A 21,916-nucleotide genomic window follows, 5' to 3' on the forward strand; every position below is an offset into this window, starting at 1 on the left:
AGTAAAACAACGCAGTTTAAGTATCAAACGCATAGGGGAAACGACCAATGTGACGCTGACTTAAAAGCTGACAAAGTGACTTCAAGACAGGCTTCATGGGCCATCTAGAGCACCACAACCAGTCAAGTGGGTCGTGAAGATACTCTGCCCGACAAGGCTTCACTATTTCGGGCATAACTTTTTACTCTGAGCTTGAAGTTGGGCAAACTCAGTGGCATTGGTAAAAAGATTCTGAGATCTTTAATTTGATAGGTCATGAGCCACATAATTCATTTTTTGCCGAAAGATATGATCGTTTGAAGTTGACTCAAACCTCAAAGTCTGACAAGCCTGCCACTTCACGGCTCGTGTGAAGCTCTACGGGCTGTTTAGGAAACCGTGGTTCTTCACAGTGGCTTGTGGGTTTAAGTGTCACTTTCACGGGCCACTACACTGCCCATGTGAAGTTCCACGGACCATCTAGTTGTTTGTGGTCCTTCATAGGGGCTTGGGTGATCCTGTGCCCCTTTCACGGGCCACTCCACGGTCCGTGTGAGGTTCCAGGGACTGTCTAATGGTTCGTGGTTTCCCACCCTTTTCTGGGTGCAACAACTAAGAGCAGGGTGATGGGTCGTGGTCCTCTTCACTGCCTGTGGATCCCCTCCATGGTTTTCCCTTCTCTCTTGTTTAATCTTAGTTCTAATTTTTTTATGTGTTACACCTACTTCTTTTTGGGGGCTTTTTCCTTCTATCATCACATTGTACGACAACTTACGCTAGAGTTATTCAATGATATGTAAAATTTTATCTTTAATGAGTTTATATTGAATTACTTTTTTGTTTTTGGCATGAAAACTTTTTAAGCATTCTTGATTAATCAAAATTGAAGAAGAGACAACAAAGAGAGGATAAATTTTGATGCAACTTGATAAGATACTTGTACCTATTAATATATTTTATTGAGAGTTAAAATATTTTCTCCAAAATTTTGTGAAGTTTGGCCAACATTGAAAAGTCACAATTCTTTGAAAAAGTACAACCCATCAGAAAAGTCACAATCCATCAATGTGAAAAGGTATCTACTTTTTGATATATTTTATAATATAAATAAATATAGGATGAAATATTTTATAGGATTTGGACTAAGACTTTTGGAATTAGTATTATCCAACTTCTTTGAGATAAGCAATAAATCAGGCCAATGGTCTATAAATTTGTAACTTACTATAGGGAGTTATTTCATGGAGTTTGTAATTTACTGTAAGGAGTTATTTAGTGGAGTCAACCCATCAATGTGTGTACCTATTTCTAACAGATACTTATTGGGAAGGTATTGTCACGACCCAAGCCTAGGGCCTAGACGTGACCGGCGAATGGGGAACCCGAAGGAACCCCAAACAAGCCTCATAGCGTATCTTACACATCATTGGTCGCGGAAGCAATTAAAATGACCATAAGCGATAAGCATAATCAAGGGGGAAATCGGGACTAAGGGAGCAAAAAAAAAAAAAGAAGAAATGATACATAAATACCATAGATGAATCAAGCTCAAACATAATACACAACTTGTCCAACACCACCTCTAAACATAGGTACTTTAGCGGGGGCCAAGACAAACAACTGGGCTCACCCTCATAGTCAAAACATAACTAAAAGGAAAAGTCTTATACATAGCAAAAGATCATAAGCAACGTCCCCGGAATGGAGGACTCACCAATAACCTTGATAGAAAATCGTATTAGCCACGCGGAGGACGAGGGTCAAGCGGTGCTCCGGTCCCTACATGGTGACATCATGTAGGCATAGAGTATGCGTTAGTACGTTTGAATGTACTAAGTATATGGGATGCAATGCAATGCAACAAGGGATGGACATCATAGGCAAAATGCATAATCGTACCCGATAGATAGCATATTAATGAGATGATATGTATAATGATGCTTATATAAAAATCATATTTAGTAGGGCATAGTATATGTGTAGTGAGTGACCATCAATATAGTATTTCCAAGGCCTACCACCCCCTTGGAGAGGCGAAAGAGGTACAAACCCCTCAATGTGGTTACCCGGGCCTACCACCCCCCGAGCTAGGGACCAAGGTACAAACCCCTCGATATGGTTATACGGGCCTACTACCCCCCGTACTAGGCAACCAAGGTACAAACCCCTCGATACGGTTATACGGGCCTACTACCCCCCGTACTAGGCAACCAAGGTACCAACCCCTTGATACGGTTACCCGGGCCTACAACCCCCCGAGCTAGGCTTGGTCGACTCACACACTATATAGAGAAAATCATATACATGTATCCATTTCATCATCATTTCAATACTTATATAATCATCCGACTCATAGGACGTACATTGGACCTTCCATTTCATAAGAATTCTATAAATGGCATTTTATCAAACATATGGTGGGCTACTTGTTCATGTAAATAAAATCATGTGTTTCAAGAGTACTAAGTCCAACCAATTTCAAAATCCATATAAAACAGCCCACCAACAACATACATATATATATACATATATAACAACCTTCATAATTTGATCATGGAGGCATGAAAACCATAAACATCATATAATCATTCCATTTCATGATAATATACAAAAATAGACCATAATAGGATGTGTAGTAATAATTCCATAATTCAAGAGTTCATAAATGATCATAAGGACCCATAAACTTGAAGTAAAATAGAGGATAAATGGTTGGACTTGTGGAAAGGAAGGTTTCCACAATCAACCCACATACCTCAACTTTGGAGAATTCTTGATGAAGATTGGAATGGAGAATTGCTTGAGATTGAATCTTGAATCCGGAATTAAAGCTTGGGATCCTTGAATTTGGTTGATGATCTTGGTGGAATTTTTGGAGAGGGTTTAGAGAGAGTTTTTGGATGTTTTGAAGTTAAATGACTAAGTATGGATATGTCCCCTTTTTATAAAAACGTCCCAACACTTAAAAAAAAATTGAGGCGGGTGAACAGTGTTTTCGGCTACTGGAATTTGCATTTTCTGCCGGACAGGTTTTACGAAAATGGTCATAACTCCTTCATCCTAACTCGGAATGAGGTGAAACAAATTGCGTTGGAAAGCTAACTCACAGAGCTTTAATTTTGATAGTTTGAGCTCCTTCCAGTTCCTTGTGTGCTGAGAGATATGCCCCTTTAAAGTTGACCCTCAAAATCGCATTTTTTGCGATTTTCGAATTTTGATACGGTTGTTCTAAAATTCGGGTTAGACTCATTTCCCACTCAATTTGACCCCCTGAATAAGAATATGAAGTCGAATTTCCGAAATGATGCACGGATTTTGAGATATATGGAAATTACAATTTTAGGTGTTTTCGAAGCACATTTTCGGGCATTTTTGGGGTCGTTTCAATATCTCCCCCTTGGGAACATTCGTCCCCGAATGTCAAAGAAACGTACATGAGAAACACAAACATGGCAAATTCAGCCCACATAGGGATGCAACAATGCACTTACACCTCATTTCAAAAACTTCAACATAGTTGTAAAACCACAATGAACTTGTTAACTTAAACATGAATGTATGCAATGACATGGTGGCTGAACTTAAGACCTGAGATTTTATAAAGGGTTTAGATCAATACCTTAAGCTTGAGTGGAGTGGAAAAGATAAGGATATCGCCTTTGCATGTCCGCTTCGGCCTCCCAAGTAGCACTTTCAACTTGTTGATTTCTCCAAAGGACCTTAACGGAAGCCACATCTTTGTTTCTCAACCTCTTCACTTGTCTATCTAAAATCTGGACCGGAACCTCTTCATAGGTCAAATTATCTTCAACAACACCCACAACATCAAGAGGCACAATGGCATTCGGATCACCCACACACTTCCTCAACATAGACACATGAAATACCGGATGAACCAAATCCATTTCGCTAGGCAATTCCAACTCATAAGCTACCTTGCCAATTCTCCTCATCACCTTATAAGGACCCACGTATCTTGGGCTCAACTTGCCCTTCTTACCAAAACGAACCACACCCTTCATGGGTGACACCTTCAAATAGACCCAATCACCAACTTGGAATTCAAGAGCCCTTCTCCTCACATCGGCATAGGACTTTTGGCGACTTTGGGCCGTCTTCAACCTTTCTCTAATCATCCTAACCTTCTCAAGAGCCTCCATAACTAGATCTGGTCCTAACAAGGCCACCTCACCAACCTCAAACCACCCAACCGGTGATCTACAACGCCTCCCATAGAGAGCCTCAAAAGGAGCCATACCGATGCTAGAATGATAGCTATTGTTATAGGCAAACTCAATCAATGGAAGATGATCATCCCAACTACCCTTAAGCTCCAATACACAAGCCCTAAGCATATCCTCAAGTGTTTGGATAGTCCTTTCGGCTTGTCCATCCGTTTGCGGGTGAAAGGCCGTAGTAAGCTTAACTCTCGTACCTAGACCCCTTTGAAAGGACTTCCAAAAGTGTGAAGTAAATTGAGTACCACGGTCCGATATGATGGATAGAGGAATCCCATGCAACCTTACCAAGTCATGAATATATAACCTTGCATAATCTTCCGCCCCATATGTTGTCTTTACCGGTAGAAAATGAGCCGATTTTGTCATCCTATCAACCACCACCCAAATAGAATCAAAACCTTTTCTAGTCTTGGGTAAACCAACTACAAAATCCATATTAATTTCTTCCCACTTCCAAGTAGGAATCTCTATGTCTTGGGTTAGACCACCCGGCCTTTGATGTTCGGCCTTGACTTGTTGACAACTATGACAACCGGAGACGAATTTGGCAATGTCCTTCTTCATGCCTCCCCACCAATACACATCCCTCAAATCTCTATACATTTTGGTGGAACCGGGGTGAATGGAGTAGGAAGAATTATGAGCCTCCTCAAGAATTTTCTCCCTCAAACCATCAACACAAGGCACACACAACCTACCTTGGTACCTAAGGGCACCATCTCCCCCTTGGGAGAAAACTTCCACCTTGCCCTCTTTCACCAAGGCCTTCAATTCTAACAAGGAAGAGTCAAGATCTTGTTTTGCTATCACCTCATCAACCAAGGAAGACCTAGCACCATCAACAACGACCACACCACCATTACCAACCTCTTCCAACCTAACCCCCAACCTAGCCAACCGATGCACCTCCCTAGCCATTTCCCTATCACCAATATCAACATGAGCTAGGCTACCCATAGACACCCTACTCAAAGCATCCGCCACCACATTAGCTTTACCGGGATGATAATGCACACTCATATCATAATCTTTAAGAAATTCTAGCCACCTTCTTTGTCTCAAGTTGAGGTCTTTTTGGGTGAAGACATATTGGAGGCTCTTATGATCGGTGAACACATCAACATGTACCCCATACAAGTAATGACGCCAAATCTTTAAAGCAAACACCACCGCGGCTAATTCAAGGTCATGCGTAGGATAGTTCTTTTCATGCACTTTGAGTTGTCTAGACGCATAGGCTATCACCTTACCATTTTGCATTAGGACACAACCCAAGCCAACTCTAGAAGCATCACAATACACAACGAATCCCTCAAGCCCATCCGGTAGTGACAATATAGGAGCGGACACAAGTTTATCTTTCAAGGTTTGAAAACTCCTTTCACACTCGTCGGTCCACTCAAACTTAGCCTTCTTTTGTGTCAACTTAGTCATGGAAGAAGCAATAGAAGAAAACCCATTCACAAATCTCCGATAGTAACCCGCTAAGCCCAAGAAGCTCCTAATATCCGACGGGGTCAATGGCCTAGGCCAATTTCTAATCACATCGGTCTTCTTAGGATCTACCTTAATACCATCCCCCGACACCACATGACCTAGGAAGGCAACCTCCCTCAACCAAAATTCACACTTTTCATACTTGGCATACAACTTCTCCTCTCTCAATCTTTGCAACACAACCCTCAAGTGACCCATATGTTCTTCCTCGCTATGCGAATAGATTAAAATATCATCAATGAAGACCACAACAAAGGAATCAAGGTGGGGTTTAAAGATCCTATTCATTAGGTCCATGAAGATAGCCGGTGCATTGGTCAACCCAAAGGACATGACCACAAATTCATAATGCCCATACCTAGTCCGGAAGGCTGTCTTGGGAATGTCACACTCCCTCACCTTCACTTGATGATACCCGGACCGAAGATCAATCTTAGAGAAGTGGCTAGCCCCTTGCAATTGGTCGAACAAGTCATCAATCCTAGGAAGAGGATATTTATTCTTGATGGTGACCCTATTGAGTTGCCGGTAATCAATACACATCCTAAGGGACCCATCTTTCTTCTTCACAAACAACACCGGTGCACCCCATGGTGATTGGCTAGGCCTAATAAAACCCTTCTCCAACAAGTCCCTCAATTGTTCCTTCAACTCCTTTAACTCCGCCGGGGCCATACGATAAGGGGGGATAGAAATGGGTTGAGTATCGGGGAGGAGGTCTATGCCAAAATCTATTTCCCTTTCGGGAGGAACACCGGGAAGGTCATTAGGAAAGACATCAAGGAATTCATTTACGATCGGAACCGACTCTATAGGAAGGGTTTTGGACTCCACATCCCTAACCCTCACAAGGTGATAGAGACACCCCTTAGAGATCAACTTACGGGCTTTAATGCAAGAGATGAACCTACCCTTGACTACCACATTTTGGCTCTCCCACTCAAGAATGGGTTCACTTGGGAATTGGAACTTGACCCTACGGGTTCTACAATCAATGGAAGCATAGTATGCATGCAACCAATCCATCCCAAGAACAACATCAAAATCGACCATGTTCAACTCAACAAGATCACAAGGCAATATTTTATGCAAGATGCAAATAGGACAATTTCTATAGACCTTCCTAGCAACAATATATGCACCAATAGGAGTAGACACCTTATATGACTCACGCAACAATTCGGGCTCAACATGAAACTTTTTGGCAACAAAGGGGGTGACAAAAGAAAGAGAGGCACCCGGATCAATTAATGCATATACATCAAAGTCAAAGATTTTCAACATACCGGTAACGACGTCGGGGACTTCATCGACCCCTTGCCTCCCATGCAAAGCATAAAATCGATTGTGCCTTGGGGCACCATCTTGTCGGCCCCCTCTCCCCAAAGGAACCGCATTGGCACCTTGTGGACGGACCTCCTTACCCTTGTTGCGATTTCGAGGACAATCCATTGCCTTGTGCCCCATTTCCCCACAACTATAGCAAGCACCGGTATTTCTCAAGCACGGGCCACCATGGCCCTTACCACACTTCGGACATACATCAATAGGACCCATACCCCTAACACCTTGGGCCCTTGGAACATCATTGGCAAACCCCTTATGGAGCGCATGAGAAGACCCTTGACCTTGATGAAACCGGCCTCCCGTTCTACTTTGGAACTTGCCCTCAAAACGGGCCCTCTTGGCCTCATGACCCCTCCTCTTCCTCAACTTCTCCTCCTCCATTTGTTCGGCATAGACCATCAAGCGGGACAAGTCCATGTCACTAATCAACATTGCGGACCGGCATTCTTCACTCACTAGGTCGGACACACCCATCACGAATTTGTTCATTCTAGACCGTGAGTCGGCAACCAAGTGTGGAGCATACCTTGAAAGTTGGTTAAACTTGAGGGCATACTCCCTCACACTCATAGACCCTTGTTTTAAATTCATGAACTCCACCAATTTGGCTTCCCTAAGCTCAAGAGGAAAGAATCGATTAAGGAAAGCCGTTTTGAACTCTTCCCAATGCACCACATAGTTTACCCCCTTCTCTTCCTTCCATTGGTTGTACCATATTTGGGCCACCCCTTTTAGTTGGTAGGCCGCCAACTCCGCCTTATCTTCTGACTTCACGCCCATGATAGCTAATATCTTGAGGACTTCATCAATGAACTCTTGAGGGTCTTCATTTAACTTAGACCCATAGAATTCCGGGGGATTCATCCGCACGAAGTCTCTCACCCGAGATGCCGGGGTAGGAGCCTGAGGGGTTTGGGCCCCGTGGTTGGCTTGATTAGCCATAGCTTGTGCAAATAAAGTAAGGGCATCCCGAAGATCCCCATTGGTCGGTTGTTCCTCGGGTGCGCGGGCTCGTCTTCCTCTTGTATTAGGCATGATCTAGCATAGCAAAGAACAACCGTTAGGGAAAAAAGAACTTAATTCAACTCTACCGCACGACTTAGAACATGAAGAAGGGAAACATTTCCTAAAACGTCTCATAGCCTCCTACTCATAATTGTGGTGCACAACACAACCATGAATCGGACTCTAATCAACGCGGTGTGTTGGACTCCGAGGATCTATCAACCTAGTGCTCTGATACCAAGTTTGTCACGACCCAAGCCTAGGGCCTAGACGTGACCGGCGAATGGGGAACCCGAAGGAACCCCAAACAAGCCTCATAGCGTATCTTACACATCATTGGTCGCGGAAGCAATTAAAATGACCATAAGCGATAAGCATAATCAAGGGGGAAATCGGGACTAAGGGAGCAAAAAAAAAAAAAGAAGAAATGATACATAAATACCATAGATGAATCAAGCTCAAACATAATACACAACTTGTCCAACACCACCTCTAAACATAGGTACTTTAGCGGGGGCCAAGACAAACAACTGGGCTCACCCTCATAGTCAAAACATAACTAAAAGGAAAAGTCTTATACATAGCAAAAGATCATAAGCAACGTCCCCGGAATGGAGGACTCACCAATAACCTTGATAGAAAATCGTATTAGCCACGCGGAGGACGAGGGTCAAGCGGTGCTCCGGTCCCTACATGGTGACATCATGTAGGCATAGAGTATGCGTTAGTACGTTTGAATGTACTAAGTATATGGGATGCAATGCAATGCAACAAGGGATGGACATCATAGGCAAAATGCATAATCGTACCCGATAGATAGCATATTAATGAGATGATATGTATAATGATGCTTATATAAAAATCATATTTAGTAGGGCATAGTATATGTGTAGTGAGTGACCATCAATATAGTATTTCCAAGGCCTACCACCCCCTTGGAGAGGCGAAAGAGGTACAAACCCCTCAATGTGGTTACCCGGGCCTACCACCCCCCGAGCTAGGGACCAAGGTACAAACCCCTCGATATGGTTATACGGGCCTACTACCCCCCGTACTAGGCAACCAAGGTACAAACCCCTCGATACGGTTATACGGGCCTACTACCCCCCGTACTAGGCAACCAAGGTACCAACCCCTTGATACGGTTACCCGGGCCTACAACCCCCCGAGCTAGGCTTGGTCGACTCACACACTATATAGAGAAAATCATATACATGTATCCATTTCATCATCATTTCAATACTTATATAATCATCCGACTCATAGGACGTACATTGGACCTTCCATTTCATAAGAATTCTATAAATGGCATTTTATCAAACATATGGTGGGCTACTTGTTCATGTAAATAAAATCATGTGTTTCAAGAGTACTAAGTCCAACCAATTTCAAAATCCATATAAAACAGCCCACCAACAACATACATATATATATACATATATAACAACCTTCATAATTTGATCATGGAGGCATGAAAACCATAAACATCATATAATCATTCCATTTCATGATAATATACAAAAATAGACCATAATAGGATGTGTAGTAATAATTCCATAATTCAAGAGTTCATAAATGATCATAAGGACCCATAAACTTGAAGTAAAATAGAGGATAAATGGTTGGACTTGTGGAAAGGAAGGTTTCCACAATCAACCCACATACCTCAACTTTGGAGAATTCTTGATGAAGATTGGAATGGAGAATTGCTTGAGATTGAATCTTGAATCCGGAATTAAAGCTTGGGATCCTTGAATTTGGTTGATGATCTTGGTGGAATTTTTGGAGAGGGTTTAGAGAGAGTTTTTGGATGTTTTGAAGTTAAATGACTAAGTATGGATATGTCCCCTTTTTATAAAAACGTCCCAACACTTAGAAAAAAATTGAGGCGGGTGAACAGTGTTTTCGGCTACTGGAATTTGCATTTTCTGCCGGACAGGTTTTACGAAAATGGTCATAACTCCTTCATCCTAACTCGGAATGAGGTGAAACAAATTGCGTTGGAAAGCTAACTCACAGAGCTTTAATTTTGATAGTTTGAGCTCCTTCCAGTTCCTTGTGTGCTGAGAGATATGCCCCTTTAAAGTTGACCCTCAAAATCACATTTTTTTGCGATTTTCGAATTTTGATACGGTTGTTCTAAAATTCGGGTTAGACTCATTTCCCACTCAATTTGACCCCCTGAATAAGAATATGAAGTCGAATTTCCGAAATGATGCACGGATTTTGAGATATATGGAAATTACAATTTTAGGTGTTTTCGAAGCACATTTTCGGGCATTTTTGGGGTCGTTTCAGGTATTCATTCTTGATTGCAACTTAGAGGAGAAATAAATTAGTGTGTTGTGAAATGGCATATCTAAATAAAAAAGGAATGAAACCGCAGGTACAAAAAGGGGATTGCGCAAACTAAATTGGGAATTTGAAGAATCATCATTGTGCAAAAAGTCCAATCTTCAACTATTACAACTATATTATTATTGTTTGGGCAAATTTACCACTAGACAAAGTATCTAACAGACTTTTATTAGAAATTAAAAAAAATCTCAATAGGGATAAGTACAAGCAAATGGGTTAGACCTTACCTTACCAATCCTAATGAGGTAACAAAAAGACTTGGACCTTTCACTGAGCACGAATCTGAGAAAGTAATTTGAACATTAAACTTGAAGATCTAGGATCCCAATATAACCCAATTTCATCACCATCGCCCAATCCGCGGTCGTTGAACAATTTGATGCATGAAAGAGAAAAGTCATCATTGTACAACTTCTTTAAGCAAACACTTTCACCTTCATACTTCTTAGGGACATTCGCCCCAGTTAAATCCCACACGTCAATTGGCACATCATACCCGTTCTCCAAACTTTTAGCTGCATCCAATGTCCAATATCAAATAATGTACTCAAATGTCTCGAAAAATGGAATCACCAGCTTTCCTAAAATGATCTCATCACGAGTAATCTTTTTCTTGATCTGCCAGGGGTTTTCCAAATTGATTTTTGGGGGAGGGTATATATCCCTTATCTCAATTAGTTCTCGAGTCACTACATGTGGAGTGTTGTTAAGTTTGCAAGCTTCTTCTTCAGCTTTTGATGGGAAAAAATTGTAAAAGAATGTCTTCTTAAGGCTAAGCAAAGGCGTTTCATGAGACATTGAAGAAATTGCTGGAAGGATAGCTGAAAAAAAGAGAGGCGGTAACACTCTATTTATAATAGTAAAATTAGGCTTTAATTTATATTCCAACCTTGAGCAGAAAACATAGAATTCTGGATGACAACTATTGATCAAATTGGTAATAAATATCCCAAATATATTTTTTTTTGACAAAAAGGGTCTTTTAATAATTATTGGGTTACCTCATTAGCCATATTTTTAGATTTAAATTTTTTCCTTTTATATCTCTCTCTATATTGGCAAACATATTTTTCTTCTTCTCTCCTTAAACATTTCTTTTCACGAAAAATTGGATATTCTTGAAGCGTAATTTTGTCACCCCCCGAGCCTACATCTTGGGTGCGAGTGGCACTCGAGAACCATTTCTGGCCCCAAGCGAACCCTTGACTTGGCTCAATACTCAGCAGAAGACTTTCTCAACATAAGATGAAATCAAATGTAAACTTTACTCAACTGTCTCGAAAGATAAACTCAGAATATATAAGAATATTTAACTAGCCAGAAATAGGCAACTCAAGTCTTTAAAACATTAACAACTGAAATTGAAAATACTCATGAACTACTGTCTATCTATCTATGAAGCCTCTAATACTATGAGGGATGTTAGGAAAAGACCCCCGATCATCCTAACCAATTGACTAACAAAAAATAAATGAGGGATCCTCCGAAAAAAAATGAGGCTCACCAACAACTCTGGAACTCGACTGAATAAACGAAGCGCTGGTTAATGATCCTGTTTACCTGTATCTGCATCATGAAAGATGCAGGACAAATAGCGTCAGTACATGGAATGTACGAGCATTTAAGGGGAAAACTGAACATAACCTGCAAGCTTGAACTAATTAAAGGAAACATACTCACCTCGACTCTACTCAACTCAACCTCAACTCATGGATACTCAACTCAATGCAATATAAAACAACGATAAAAGTACAATTTATATAAAGAATTTTAAAATAGTAGATAGCAACTCAATGTATCTAAAAATACAATAGTAACTCAATTTGTATGTAAAAATACAAAGTAAACTCTATTTGGGAGGTTCTCTAACCGATAACAATCACTATGAGCTATGTGATGATACAACGTCTTCTTCATGCTGCCAGAACTGCCCTATACCTTGCCGGGGTATAAAAATCATCAACTAAGTGGATCCACTAGTCTATGCTTAAAATCAATATGGAATCATCTAAAAAGTATGACCCTTTCTACCCACGTTGGCTATATGGTTTATGGGGGCTGTGAGTTGTTTGAACTCTCCCCCATATCGGTGCTCAATACTACTCCCAAAAATATAACTTAGCTCATATGTTTTAAAGAAAATATTTCCTCTTCCTTAACTTTGAGATTATTACTCAAAAAATTCTCTTAAAAGAGATAGTGCTCAAAACTCCTCAAAACTCATTTGGAAATCTCAGTTTCTTCCTATTTTTAAATGTGAAAACATTTACTCTTGGGAATACTTAGTTTCCATATATTCATTTTGAAAGAAATGAACTCAACTTTACTCATCCTCATACTTAAGTACTCAAGTCATAAAATAAGTTTAAAAACAATGTAAAAGACTCTTCTCAAATAGACTCGGAAGTCTCTCTCAAACTTGACTCTTAATTCTATCTTGAATTTGAATTATGAATTCAAGAGTTATGATTTGTGATATGAAGGATATCATGATGATTAAAAGTGTTTTAGATAGTTAATCATGAGAAACGATAAAAAAATATTGTCTCGGAGCAAGTCCGCGACGTAGAGATGAATTATAATATTTGGTCGCAAAATAATTTTTGAAACAGTGGAGTCCGCGTTCTCTCCGCGACGCAGAGAGAGAATTTTCTTTCTGGGGGAGTAAGTCCGCGACGCGGACTTGGGTGCCAAATTCTGCCCGATCTTTCCTTCTTCTCCCAAACCCGATTCAACTCATACCCACTGAAATGCTAAGGTAAAAACTCTCAAATTCCTACAACCCAGAACAATTTTAGCGATACTCACTCAAGAACTATCAATTTACTCAATCCCTTAACAAAATCTTTGCCTCAAGACCAAACATCAAGATTCAAGAACGAATAACAACTCTTCAAGAAACTCATCAAGAACTTAATTTCTCAATCTCTAGGGATGAATGAATTCGATAATGTAAAATATGATTGGCGTGTGGGTGAATGAACACAACATTGTAAAACCTTACATACCTCAATTTGGAGAAATAAATATTCGATTCATGAAATCCTTGTTCATTCTTCCTTTTCTCTCGTTTTCTTCTTCTTGAATTCTCCTCTAAAACCCTAAGCATAGTTTAGGATTGTAAAACTGACCCAAATCATATTTGACCCCAAAATAATACTAATTTCGAATTAATCTGATTGGGTAAGGAAAATACCAAAATACCCCACATATTTTCGGGTAACTTTCCTTAATTGGACATGCTAACTTCAAATGGTCATATCTCCCTCATACAGGCTCAAAAATTAGCAAACTTAGTGGCGTTGGAATGAGGATTCAAAGACCTTTTATTTAATATCTTATAGGTCACCTAAATCATCTTGTACTAATAGTTATGGTGTTTTGAAGTTGACCCAAAACTTACAACTTAAGCATAACTTGCAAAATTTCAGATTTGGCTCTTTCCAAATTAGTTCTTTCTAAATTTAGCTCTTTACAAGGTGGAATGTTACAATATCACCCCCTTGGGAACATTCATCCTCGAATGAGATTAATCTAAGTAGAAATAATGGTGTAACATCTAACATCAACTCAAACACCCAACATGCAACATATACACAACACATCAACTTAAAGAGTTCTAAGAAAAGAACTAGTACCTTGATTTGAAGCTTGTACGGACTCAAAGAGATGTGGGTATCTCTTCTTCATATCCTCCTTAGCCTCCCGAGTAGCTTCCTCAACAAACTGATTCCTCCGTAGGACCTTGACTGATGCTACCTCCTTGGTTCTTAACTTGCGAACCTGACGATCTAGAATCTGAACGGGAATCTCCTTATAAGATAGGTTGTCCTTAATACCAAAATTTTCAGTAGGTAATATAAGTGAAGGATCGCCCATACACTTCTTCAACATAGAAATGTGAAACACCAGATGTACTGCTGCTAACTCTTATGTAGCTCCAACTCATAAACTACATTGCCAATCCTTTTGGTTAACCTGTAAGGACCAATAAATGGGGACTAAGCTTCCCCTTCTTACCAAATCTCATAACACCCTTCATGGGTACTTCAAACTCTAAGTCTCTTCTCCTAACGTCGGTATAGGATTTCTGACGACTTTGCGCTGTTTTCAACCTTTCTTGAATAATCTTTACTTTCTCCATAGCTTGATGAACTAAGTCTGGTCCTATAAACCCAGCTTCACCAACCTCAAACCATCCAATAGGAGATCTACATCTTCTCCGATAAAGAGCTTCGTAAGGAGTCGTTTGGATGCTAGAATGATAACTATTGTCATAAGCAAACTCAATGAGAGGTAAGTGATCATCCCAATTACCTTTAAAATCGGTCACACAAGCCCTCAACATATATTCTAAAGTCTGAATGATGCACTATTCTTGACCATCAGTATGATGATGAAAATCAGTACTCAACTTCACCTTCGAACCCAAACCTTTCTGGAAAGACTTCCAAAATTGTGCAGTAAATTGTGCACCTCTATTTGAAATAATCGACACTAGAACGCCATGAAGTCTAAATACCTCTTGAAGATATAACTTGGCATAATCCTCTGCTAAATGGGTAGTCTTTACCGGAAAAAGTGAGCTGATTTAGTCATTCGATCTAGAATCACCCAAATAGAATCAAGTTGCCTGCGAGACCGCGACAAACCAGTAATAAAATCCATATTGATCATCTCCCACTTTCATTATGGAATCTCTATATTTTGAGCCATACCACCAGGCCTTTGGTGCTCTACCTTGACTTGTTGACAATTCAGGCACTTAGCAACGAACTCAACAATTCACTTCTTCATAGTACTCCCCTAATAGACTTCTCTTAAGTCGCGATACATCTTTGTGGAATCAGGATGGATCAAATATCTGGAGCTATGAGCTTCCTCCATAATCCTCCATTGGAGTCCATCCACCCTTGGTACACACAATCTACCTTGATACCTCAATACACCATCTCCCCCTTGTTCAAAAGCCATCACTTTTTGCTTATGAACACTTGCCTTCAAATCGAGCAAAATAGGGTCTTGGTCTTGTTTCTCTTTCACTTCAGACACTAATGATGATTCAGCCCCATTCATCACCACTGCACCATCTTCATTGGAATCCAACAAACGAACTCCCAATCGTGCAAGTTTGTGAACATCTTTCGCTAACTCTTTCTTGTCCTCCTTAACATGGGAAGTACTACCCATAGATAACCTGCTCAAGGCATCAGCAACAACATTAGCCTTACCTGGGTGATATAGAATACTTATGTCATAATCCTTGAGTAACTATTGCCACCTCCTCTGTCTGAGATTAATCTCTCTTTGACTAAATACGTACTGAAAACTCTTGTGGTCGGCGAGCACATCCACATGAACACTATATAGATAGTGACGCCATATTTTCAAAGCAAACACTACAACGACAAACTCTAGATCATGGGTTGGGTAATTCTTCTCATGAACCTTGAGACGTTTGGAGGCATAAGCTATAATGTAACATCTCACAACTAGAAAGAACTAGAAGAAGTTTAAAATCTGGAAATAGTTATTTTTGGAAAGTATAAGGAAATCTGGAAAATTTTAAGTAAGTTAAAAGTGAGTTTTTGGTGAACTTCAAATGACCATAACTCCTAGCTCAGGAAGAGTTAAGTGTAGTTCCAGATATGGTTGGAAAGCTCTTGGAATGATATTTCCAATGCCGCTAATTTTGGGTGATTCCGAGTTGGATGAGTGAGTTATACCCTTTGGAAGTTGGGCTGTTGGAATAAGGAAAGTCCAATCCAGATTTTTAAGGGGGTAGTTTGGTCTTTTCCTTACCCAACTTAATTAATTCATTTTTTGGTAATATTTTTAGGGGCTAAACTGACTGGGTTCAGTTTACGCTTTTTAAAAATAGAGTTAGGGTTTTTGGAGAAAGAACGCAAGAGAAAAGAGAAGAGGAAAAGCAAGATTCATCATTTCGAAAGGATTTGATCTCGGATTTCTTCAAGGATTTGATCCCACCAGGTATGTGAGTCTCTCATAGCGTTGGGATCATCCACCCACGCGCCAAACATGTTTAATTCAGTGAAATTCATCCTAGAAGAGTTGGAAAATTGATGTTCTTGACAAATATTCTTGAATTCGAAAGTTGTTAGCGAATTAGGACGAATTGAGAAGTTTATGAGATCCTTACATTGAGTTTAGGGTTGCTTTGAGTTAGTTTCTTGAGTATACATGCTGGGCATCAGGATTTAAAATGAATTTAAGGAAGATAATCGAATTTAGGTGGATTGAGGTTGAAAAATGAAGAAGGAAAAAGTCGAGTAAGGTTCATGAAACAAGTCCGCGTTGCGGACTTGTTCCCCTAGTGAACAAAAATCTGCTCCGCGTCATGGAGAGGACGTGGACTCCACTGTTTCAAGATTTAATTTTGTGAATAATTATTTAGGAACATCTCCGCGTCGCGACTTGTTCCAAGACGGTGATTTTGTAACTTTTCTCAAGTTTAGCCATTCCAAATCATTCCTAAACATCAAGAGACCTTTCCTTTCACAAATCATAATCTTTGAATCCATAATTCAAATTCAAGGAAAGTAAAGAGTAAAGTCAAAAGAAGTCAAGAGTCAGTAAGAGAAGTTTATTTCAAGTTTTCGAAAGTCTTTTACAAATGTTTTAACTTTGTTTTAAGACTTAAATTTTGAAGTTGAGTAAAAAGTAAGAGCAAAGTTCATTTTCTTTAAAATGATATATGGAAACTAAGTATTTCCAAGAGCAAATGTTTTCACATTTGAGATGAGAGGAAACTGAGATTTCCCAAAGAGTTTTGAACAGCAAAAAAGGAACATTGATTCCAAGAGAGCTTTTTAAGCTAAGTTTGAGCAATTACCTCAAACCAGAGAAGAAGTTGTTTTAAAAACATATGAGCTAAGTATATTTTGGGAGTAGTATTGAGCACCGATATGGGGACGCGAGTTCATATTAACTCAAGCCCCCATAAACCATGTAGCCATCTTGGGCAAAAAAAGGATCATACATTTTAGATGATTCCTTAGTGATTTTTAGCATAGACTAGTGAATCCACTTAGTAATTCAGGTTCTATACCAATGGCAAGGTATAGGACGGTCCTTGGCAAAGCGAGGTAAAACGTTGTACCATCACTTAGGCTCATAGTGATGGTTGTCGGTTATAGAATCTCCCACATAAGTTATAGTACTTTCTAAATGAGTAAAGTTAAGTTTGTTATTGCTTTATCTTTAACGAACTAAGATTGTTTTCAGTTGTTTTATAAGCTGTATATATATATTACATGTGTTTTATTGCTTTATATTGAGTTGAGTATTCATGAGTTGAGAAGAGCCAGATAAGTGTTTCTTTCAAAACCTCTATCAAGCCTATATTTGTTAGCATTCCAACTCGCATACTAGTATATTCAATGTACTGATGCCAGTTGGCTTGCATTGTCTTATGATGCAGACGCAGGTAACCAAGATCAACATCCAACGCCTCGTTGATCCAGTTTGAGCATTCAGAGTCTGTTGGTGAGCCTCTTTGTATTCCGGAGGACTCCTTTATTTGCTTTCTAGTCTTTCAGATGTTAGGATGATCGAGGGTCCTGTCCCAACATCCCTCTCTGTTTTAGAGGCTTCATAGACAGTTAGTAGTTCAGTAGTCCTTGTATTATCATTCTTATGTTAAAGACTTGGGTTGCCACTTTTGGCCAAGGTGAATGTTTAACATTCTCGTTTTTTTTTAGTATTCAGTTCAGTTAAGTTCATTGATCATTATAGATATGAATATTTTCTTCCGCTGAGTTAAGTAAGCCAGGCCAAGGGTTCTCTTGGGGCCATTAATGGTCTTCGAGTGCCAGTCCCGCCCAGGGTGTAGGCTCGGGGCGTGACATATAACTTTGCCGTTCTACATCAATACACAACCCTGTCCAACTCTAGACGCATTGCAATACACAACAAAGACTTGTGTACCCTCTGGTAAGGTCAACACTGGGGCAGTAGCCAACTTAGTTTTCAATTCCTAAAAGATTTTCTCACAAGCTTCAAACAATTGTAACTTTACTGTTTTCTGAGTCAACTTAGTCAACGGGGATGAAATAGATGAAAACCTCTCGACAAACCTCCTATAATAACCAGATAATACCATGAAACTCCTAATATTAGTCAGAATGTGGGTTTAGGCCAATTCTGCACTACTTCTATTTTTTGAGTATCATTTTGAATTCCATCACCAGAAACAATGTGGCCTAAGAATGCCACAGACTCAAGCCAAAACTCACACTTAGAGAATTTAGCATACAACTCTCTATCCTTAAGAGTTTGGAGAACTACTCTGAGATGAATAACGTGATCCTTCTCATTCCTCGAATTGATTAGAATGTCATCAATGAACATGATAACAAACATATCTAGATAAGGCTTAAACACTTTGTTCATAAGGTCCATGAATGGAGCAAGAGCATTAGTCAAACCAAACGACATGACCAAAAACTCATAATGACCATAACGGGTCCTGAATGCTGTCTTAGGAATATCACTTTCTCTTACTCTCAACTGATGATAGCCAGATCTGAGGTCTATCTTAGAAAAACAAGTGGCACCCAGAAGTTTATCGAAAAGATCATCAATTCTTGGAAGGGAATACTTATTCTTGTTAGTAAAGTTGTTCAAATGACGATAATCTATACACATTCTAAGAGAAATATCTTTATTCCTCACAAATAAGACTGGATCGCCCCATGGTGAGATAATTGGTCGAATAAAACCTTTCTCAAGAAGATCATTCAACTGCTCTTTGAACTCTTTCAATTCTGTTGGAGCTATTTTATATGGCGGGATAGAGATATGACGAGTATCAAGAAGAATATCTATACTGAAGTCTATTTCTCTCTCAGGAGGGACTCCAAGAAGATCATCTGGAAAGATTTCTAGAAACTCACTCACAACTAGAACTGGCTGAAAATGTGGTGTCTCAACACTAGAGTCATTAATTCGGACTAAGTGATAGACACACCCCTTGGAAACTAACTTTCTTGCCTTAAGGTACGAAATGAAACACTGAACTATTCCTCCACTCTACAACTGGCTAATTAGGAAACTGGAACTTTACTACTCTAGTTGTATAATAAACTGAGGCATAACAAGCATGACGCTAGTCCATACGTAGAATAACATCAAAGTCCACCATGTCTAACTCAACTAAGTCAGCCATGGTGTCTTTGTGATTGACAAAGGTGGTACAATCATGATAAACTCTCTCAGCTAGCATAGACTCACCAACAGGTGTAGAAACACTAAAGGGCTCAAGAAGTCGTTTGGGAAGAATATCGAATCGTATAGCAATATATAGAGTCACAAAAAATAGACTCGCACCTGGATCAAGTATTGCATATACATCCAAAGTAAAGACTTTCATCATACCATGACAATATCTGATGAATTATCCTTGTCTTGGCGACTGGTGATAGAATACAAATGGTTTGCTCCTCCGCCTGCCCTTAAGTAGCTCCTCTAGGTGCAACTCTGTTTGCCGGAGCCGCTGAAGAAGATTGGGTTCTATTTCCCCCATTAATATTACCCTACGTATTCTTAGGGCACTCTCTCATAAAGTGACCTGTTTGACCACAGTTGAAGTAGCAATTAAAGCCATCTCGACATGTCCCTGGTTTGTTTCTACCACAATTAGCATATATAGGGGTCCATTTGGCCCCTTGTGTAACACCCCGGATTCGAAAAAGGGTAAAATGCTAATTTTCAGAAGTTTTAGGTATCGACCCACGGTGGCCACTCATAGCCCGTAGATGGGACCATGGACCGTAGGTATGGTCCGTGGTTGATCACCTCAGCATTGCCCAAAAAAGTCCAGAACCACGGCCTGACTACGGACCGTTGGTCAGACCACAATCTATGGTTAGGGGTCCGTGGTTCAAGGCCCCAGTTCAACCTATCTGAAGCCAGATGACGGATGTGCAGGATGGACTGTCGATCAGATCACAATCCGTCTATAAGACGACATTCCATTGATCAGACCACGGTCTGTCAATCAGACCACGGTCCATCGGTTAGGGTCCATAGGTCATGGTCAACTTTTAGCAGAGGGGTAGTTGGGTCTTTTCCTAATTATTTTATCCCTAAACTACATCGTTTTACTCAGTTTAGGCCTAATATTCTTGTCAGAACCTACCCGAAATGATTATTCACCAAAATTCATCGAAATTAGAGCTAAAAAGAAGAGGAAAGTCGACCAGCTCCTCAAGAACAAGCAGAAGGTTTTCTTCAAGTTCCAGGCCCGAAATCGAAGGATTTCTCTGTAGATTTCATCACCAGGTATGTGGGATTTCACTAGTGGGTTCCTTTCATCCACTAGGTCCCTAGAATTCATTCAGATTCTTGGTTTTTTATATCTTGTTTAGACCTAGGGTTTCTAAAACCTTAGATATTTGTTGTGATTTAGCTATTGTAGTATTCCAAATTGAAATAGCTTGTTTTCTTGGAAATTATGCTTAGTTCCTTATACGAAAGTTAGAGCCCTAGGTTTGTTGATTCTCTTAGTTCATGAATTACACTTGCTAGGTTAGTTAAACATATTCACATGCTCTAAACTTCGAATGTTACACTACCAATTTTATAAATATTGCATTCTCAGATTTGCATGTCAGTATTTCGAGCTATTTAGTATTTCAGTTACATTTCAGTCATATACATATTCAGTTGAGAGTAGACTTAGCATCGAGTTGGACTAGGGTTCAGCGTACCCTAATAGTCCCAGAACTACGTGCCTCTGTAGGTTTATAAGTCCCCTTTCTTGGGCATCATATTTTGTGATCATGCAGTCATGCCTTTATACCCCTGGCAAGGTATATTGGGTCCTCTCAATGGGGCGTATACTTCGGACTTCGCGTTAAGCTTTCATGGTTTTATGTCGGTCAATAGTAGCTCCCACAGTCAGATTCTAGTGCATTTAACCAGGTTTTCAGTTTATACTTTAGTATTCAGTCTCAACATGTTATGTTCATGATTAGTGTTTGGTCATTTCATTTAGCTCAGTTTTCAGTTATATTTGAGCATTTATATTTAGTTCAGATTATATCATTGCTCAGTTCTGCTTTGTTCAGTTCATATATATTTGTTCAGCCTATATCTATATCCTGCATGCTTAGTATATTCAGATCATACATAGATCGATTCTCGATCCGTATTCAACAACTTTAGTAGTGAGTCCTCATACTTTGAGGACAATAGACATGTTTTCCATTACAGTCTTTTATTCAGTTTTTCAAGTTTGTTAGGGTTAGCTGGGGCATGTCCCAACAACTCTAATCAGTTAGAGGCTTTTCAGACATAGTAGTCGATACAACTTCAATTTTTAATTGATTGTTCAGTAACTCTAAACTCCTAGTATGTTTTATACATTCAGACTAGCTGGGTGTTCCCCACTTTCAGGTCTTCATTGTTTTAGCTTCCGTGTAGTTCATGTTTTACTTAGTCTATTTTCAGTATGCTTATGATATGCC

General features: G+C 39.8%; 1 protein-coding gene and 1 pseudogene across 1 annotated transcript; both read right to left on the reverse strand.

Annotated features, from left to right (window-relative positions):
* Window positions 1-1,553: 1,553 nt before the first annotated feature.
* LOC125867978 (uncharacterized) lies at window positions 1,554-9,871 on the reverse strand. The gene is made up of 4 exons (XM_049548572.1): window positions 9,735-9,871; window positions 8,694-8,758; window positions 7,004-8,102; window positions 1,554-1,758 (listed from the first exon to the last, which is right to left on the reverse strand). The coding sequence occupies exons 3-4, from the start codon at window positions 8,097-8,099 to the stop codon at window positions 1,718-1,720; spliced, it is 1,137 nt and encodes a 378-aa protein (XP_049404529.1). The 5' UTR covers window positions 8,100-8,102; window positions 8,694-8,758; window positions 9,735-9,871; the 3' UTR covers window positions 1,554-1,717.
* Window positions 9,872-10,694: 823 nt separating this feature from the next.
* On the reverse strand, window positions 10,695-11,225 carry LOC125868685 (uncharacterized; annotated as a pseudogene).
* Window positions 11,226-21,916: the final 10,691 nt, after the last annotated feature.

Source organism: Solanum stenotomum, chromosome 6, assembly GCF_019186545.1.
Source record: "Solanum stenotomum isolate F172 chromosome 6, ASM1918654v1, whole genome shotgun sequence".
In the NCBI taxonomy this organism is placed as follows: domain Eukaryota; kingdom Viridiplantae; phylum Streptophyta; class Magnoliopsida; order Solanales; family Solanaceae; genus Solanum; species Solanum stenotomum.

What these genes read in the sequence shown, in the direction of transcription:
- LOC125867978 (XM_049548572.1), bottom strand. Translation starts at nt 8,099, where the DNA reads ATGCCTAATACAAGAGGAAGACGAGCCCGCGCACCCGAGGAACAACCG. An exon ending in AGTCCCCGACGTCGTTACCG is followed by an intron (nt 1,759 to 7,003) that starts GTATGTTGAAAA and finishes GTCACCATGTAG; the next exon opens with GGACCGGAGCACCGCTTGAC.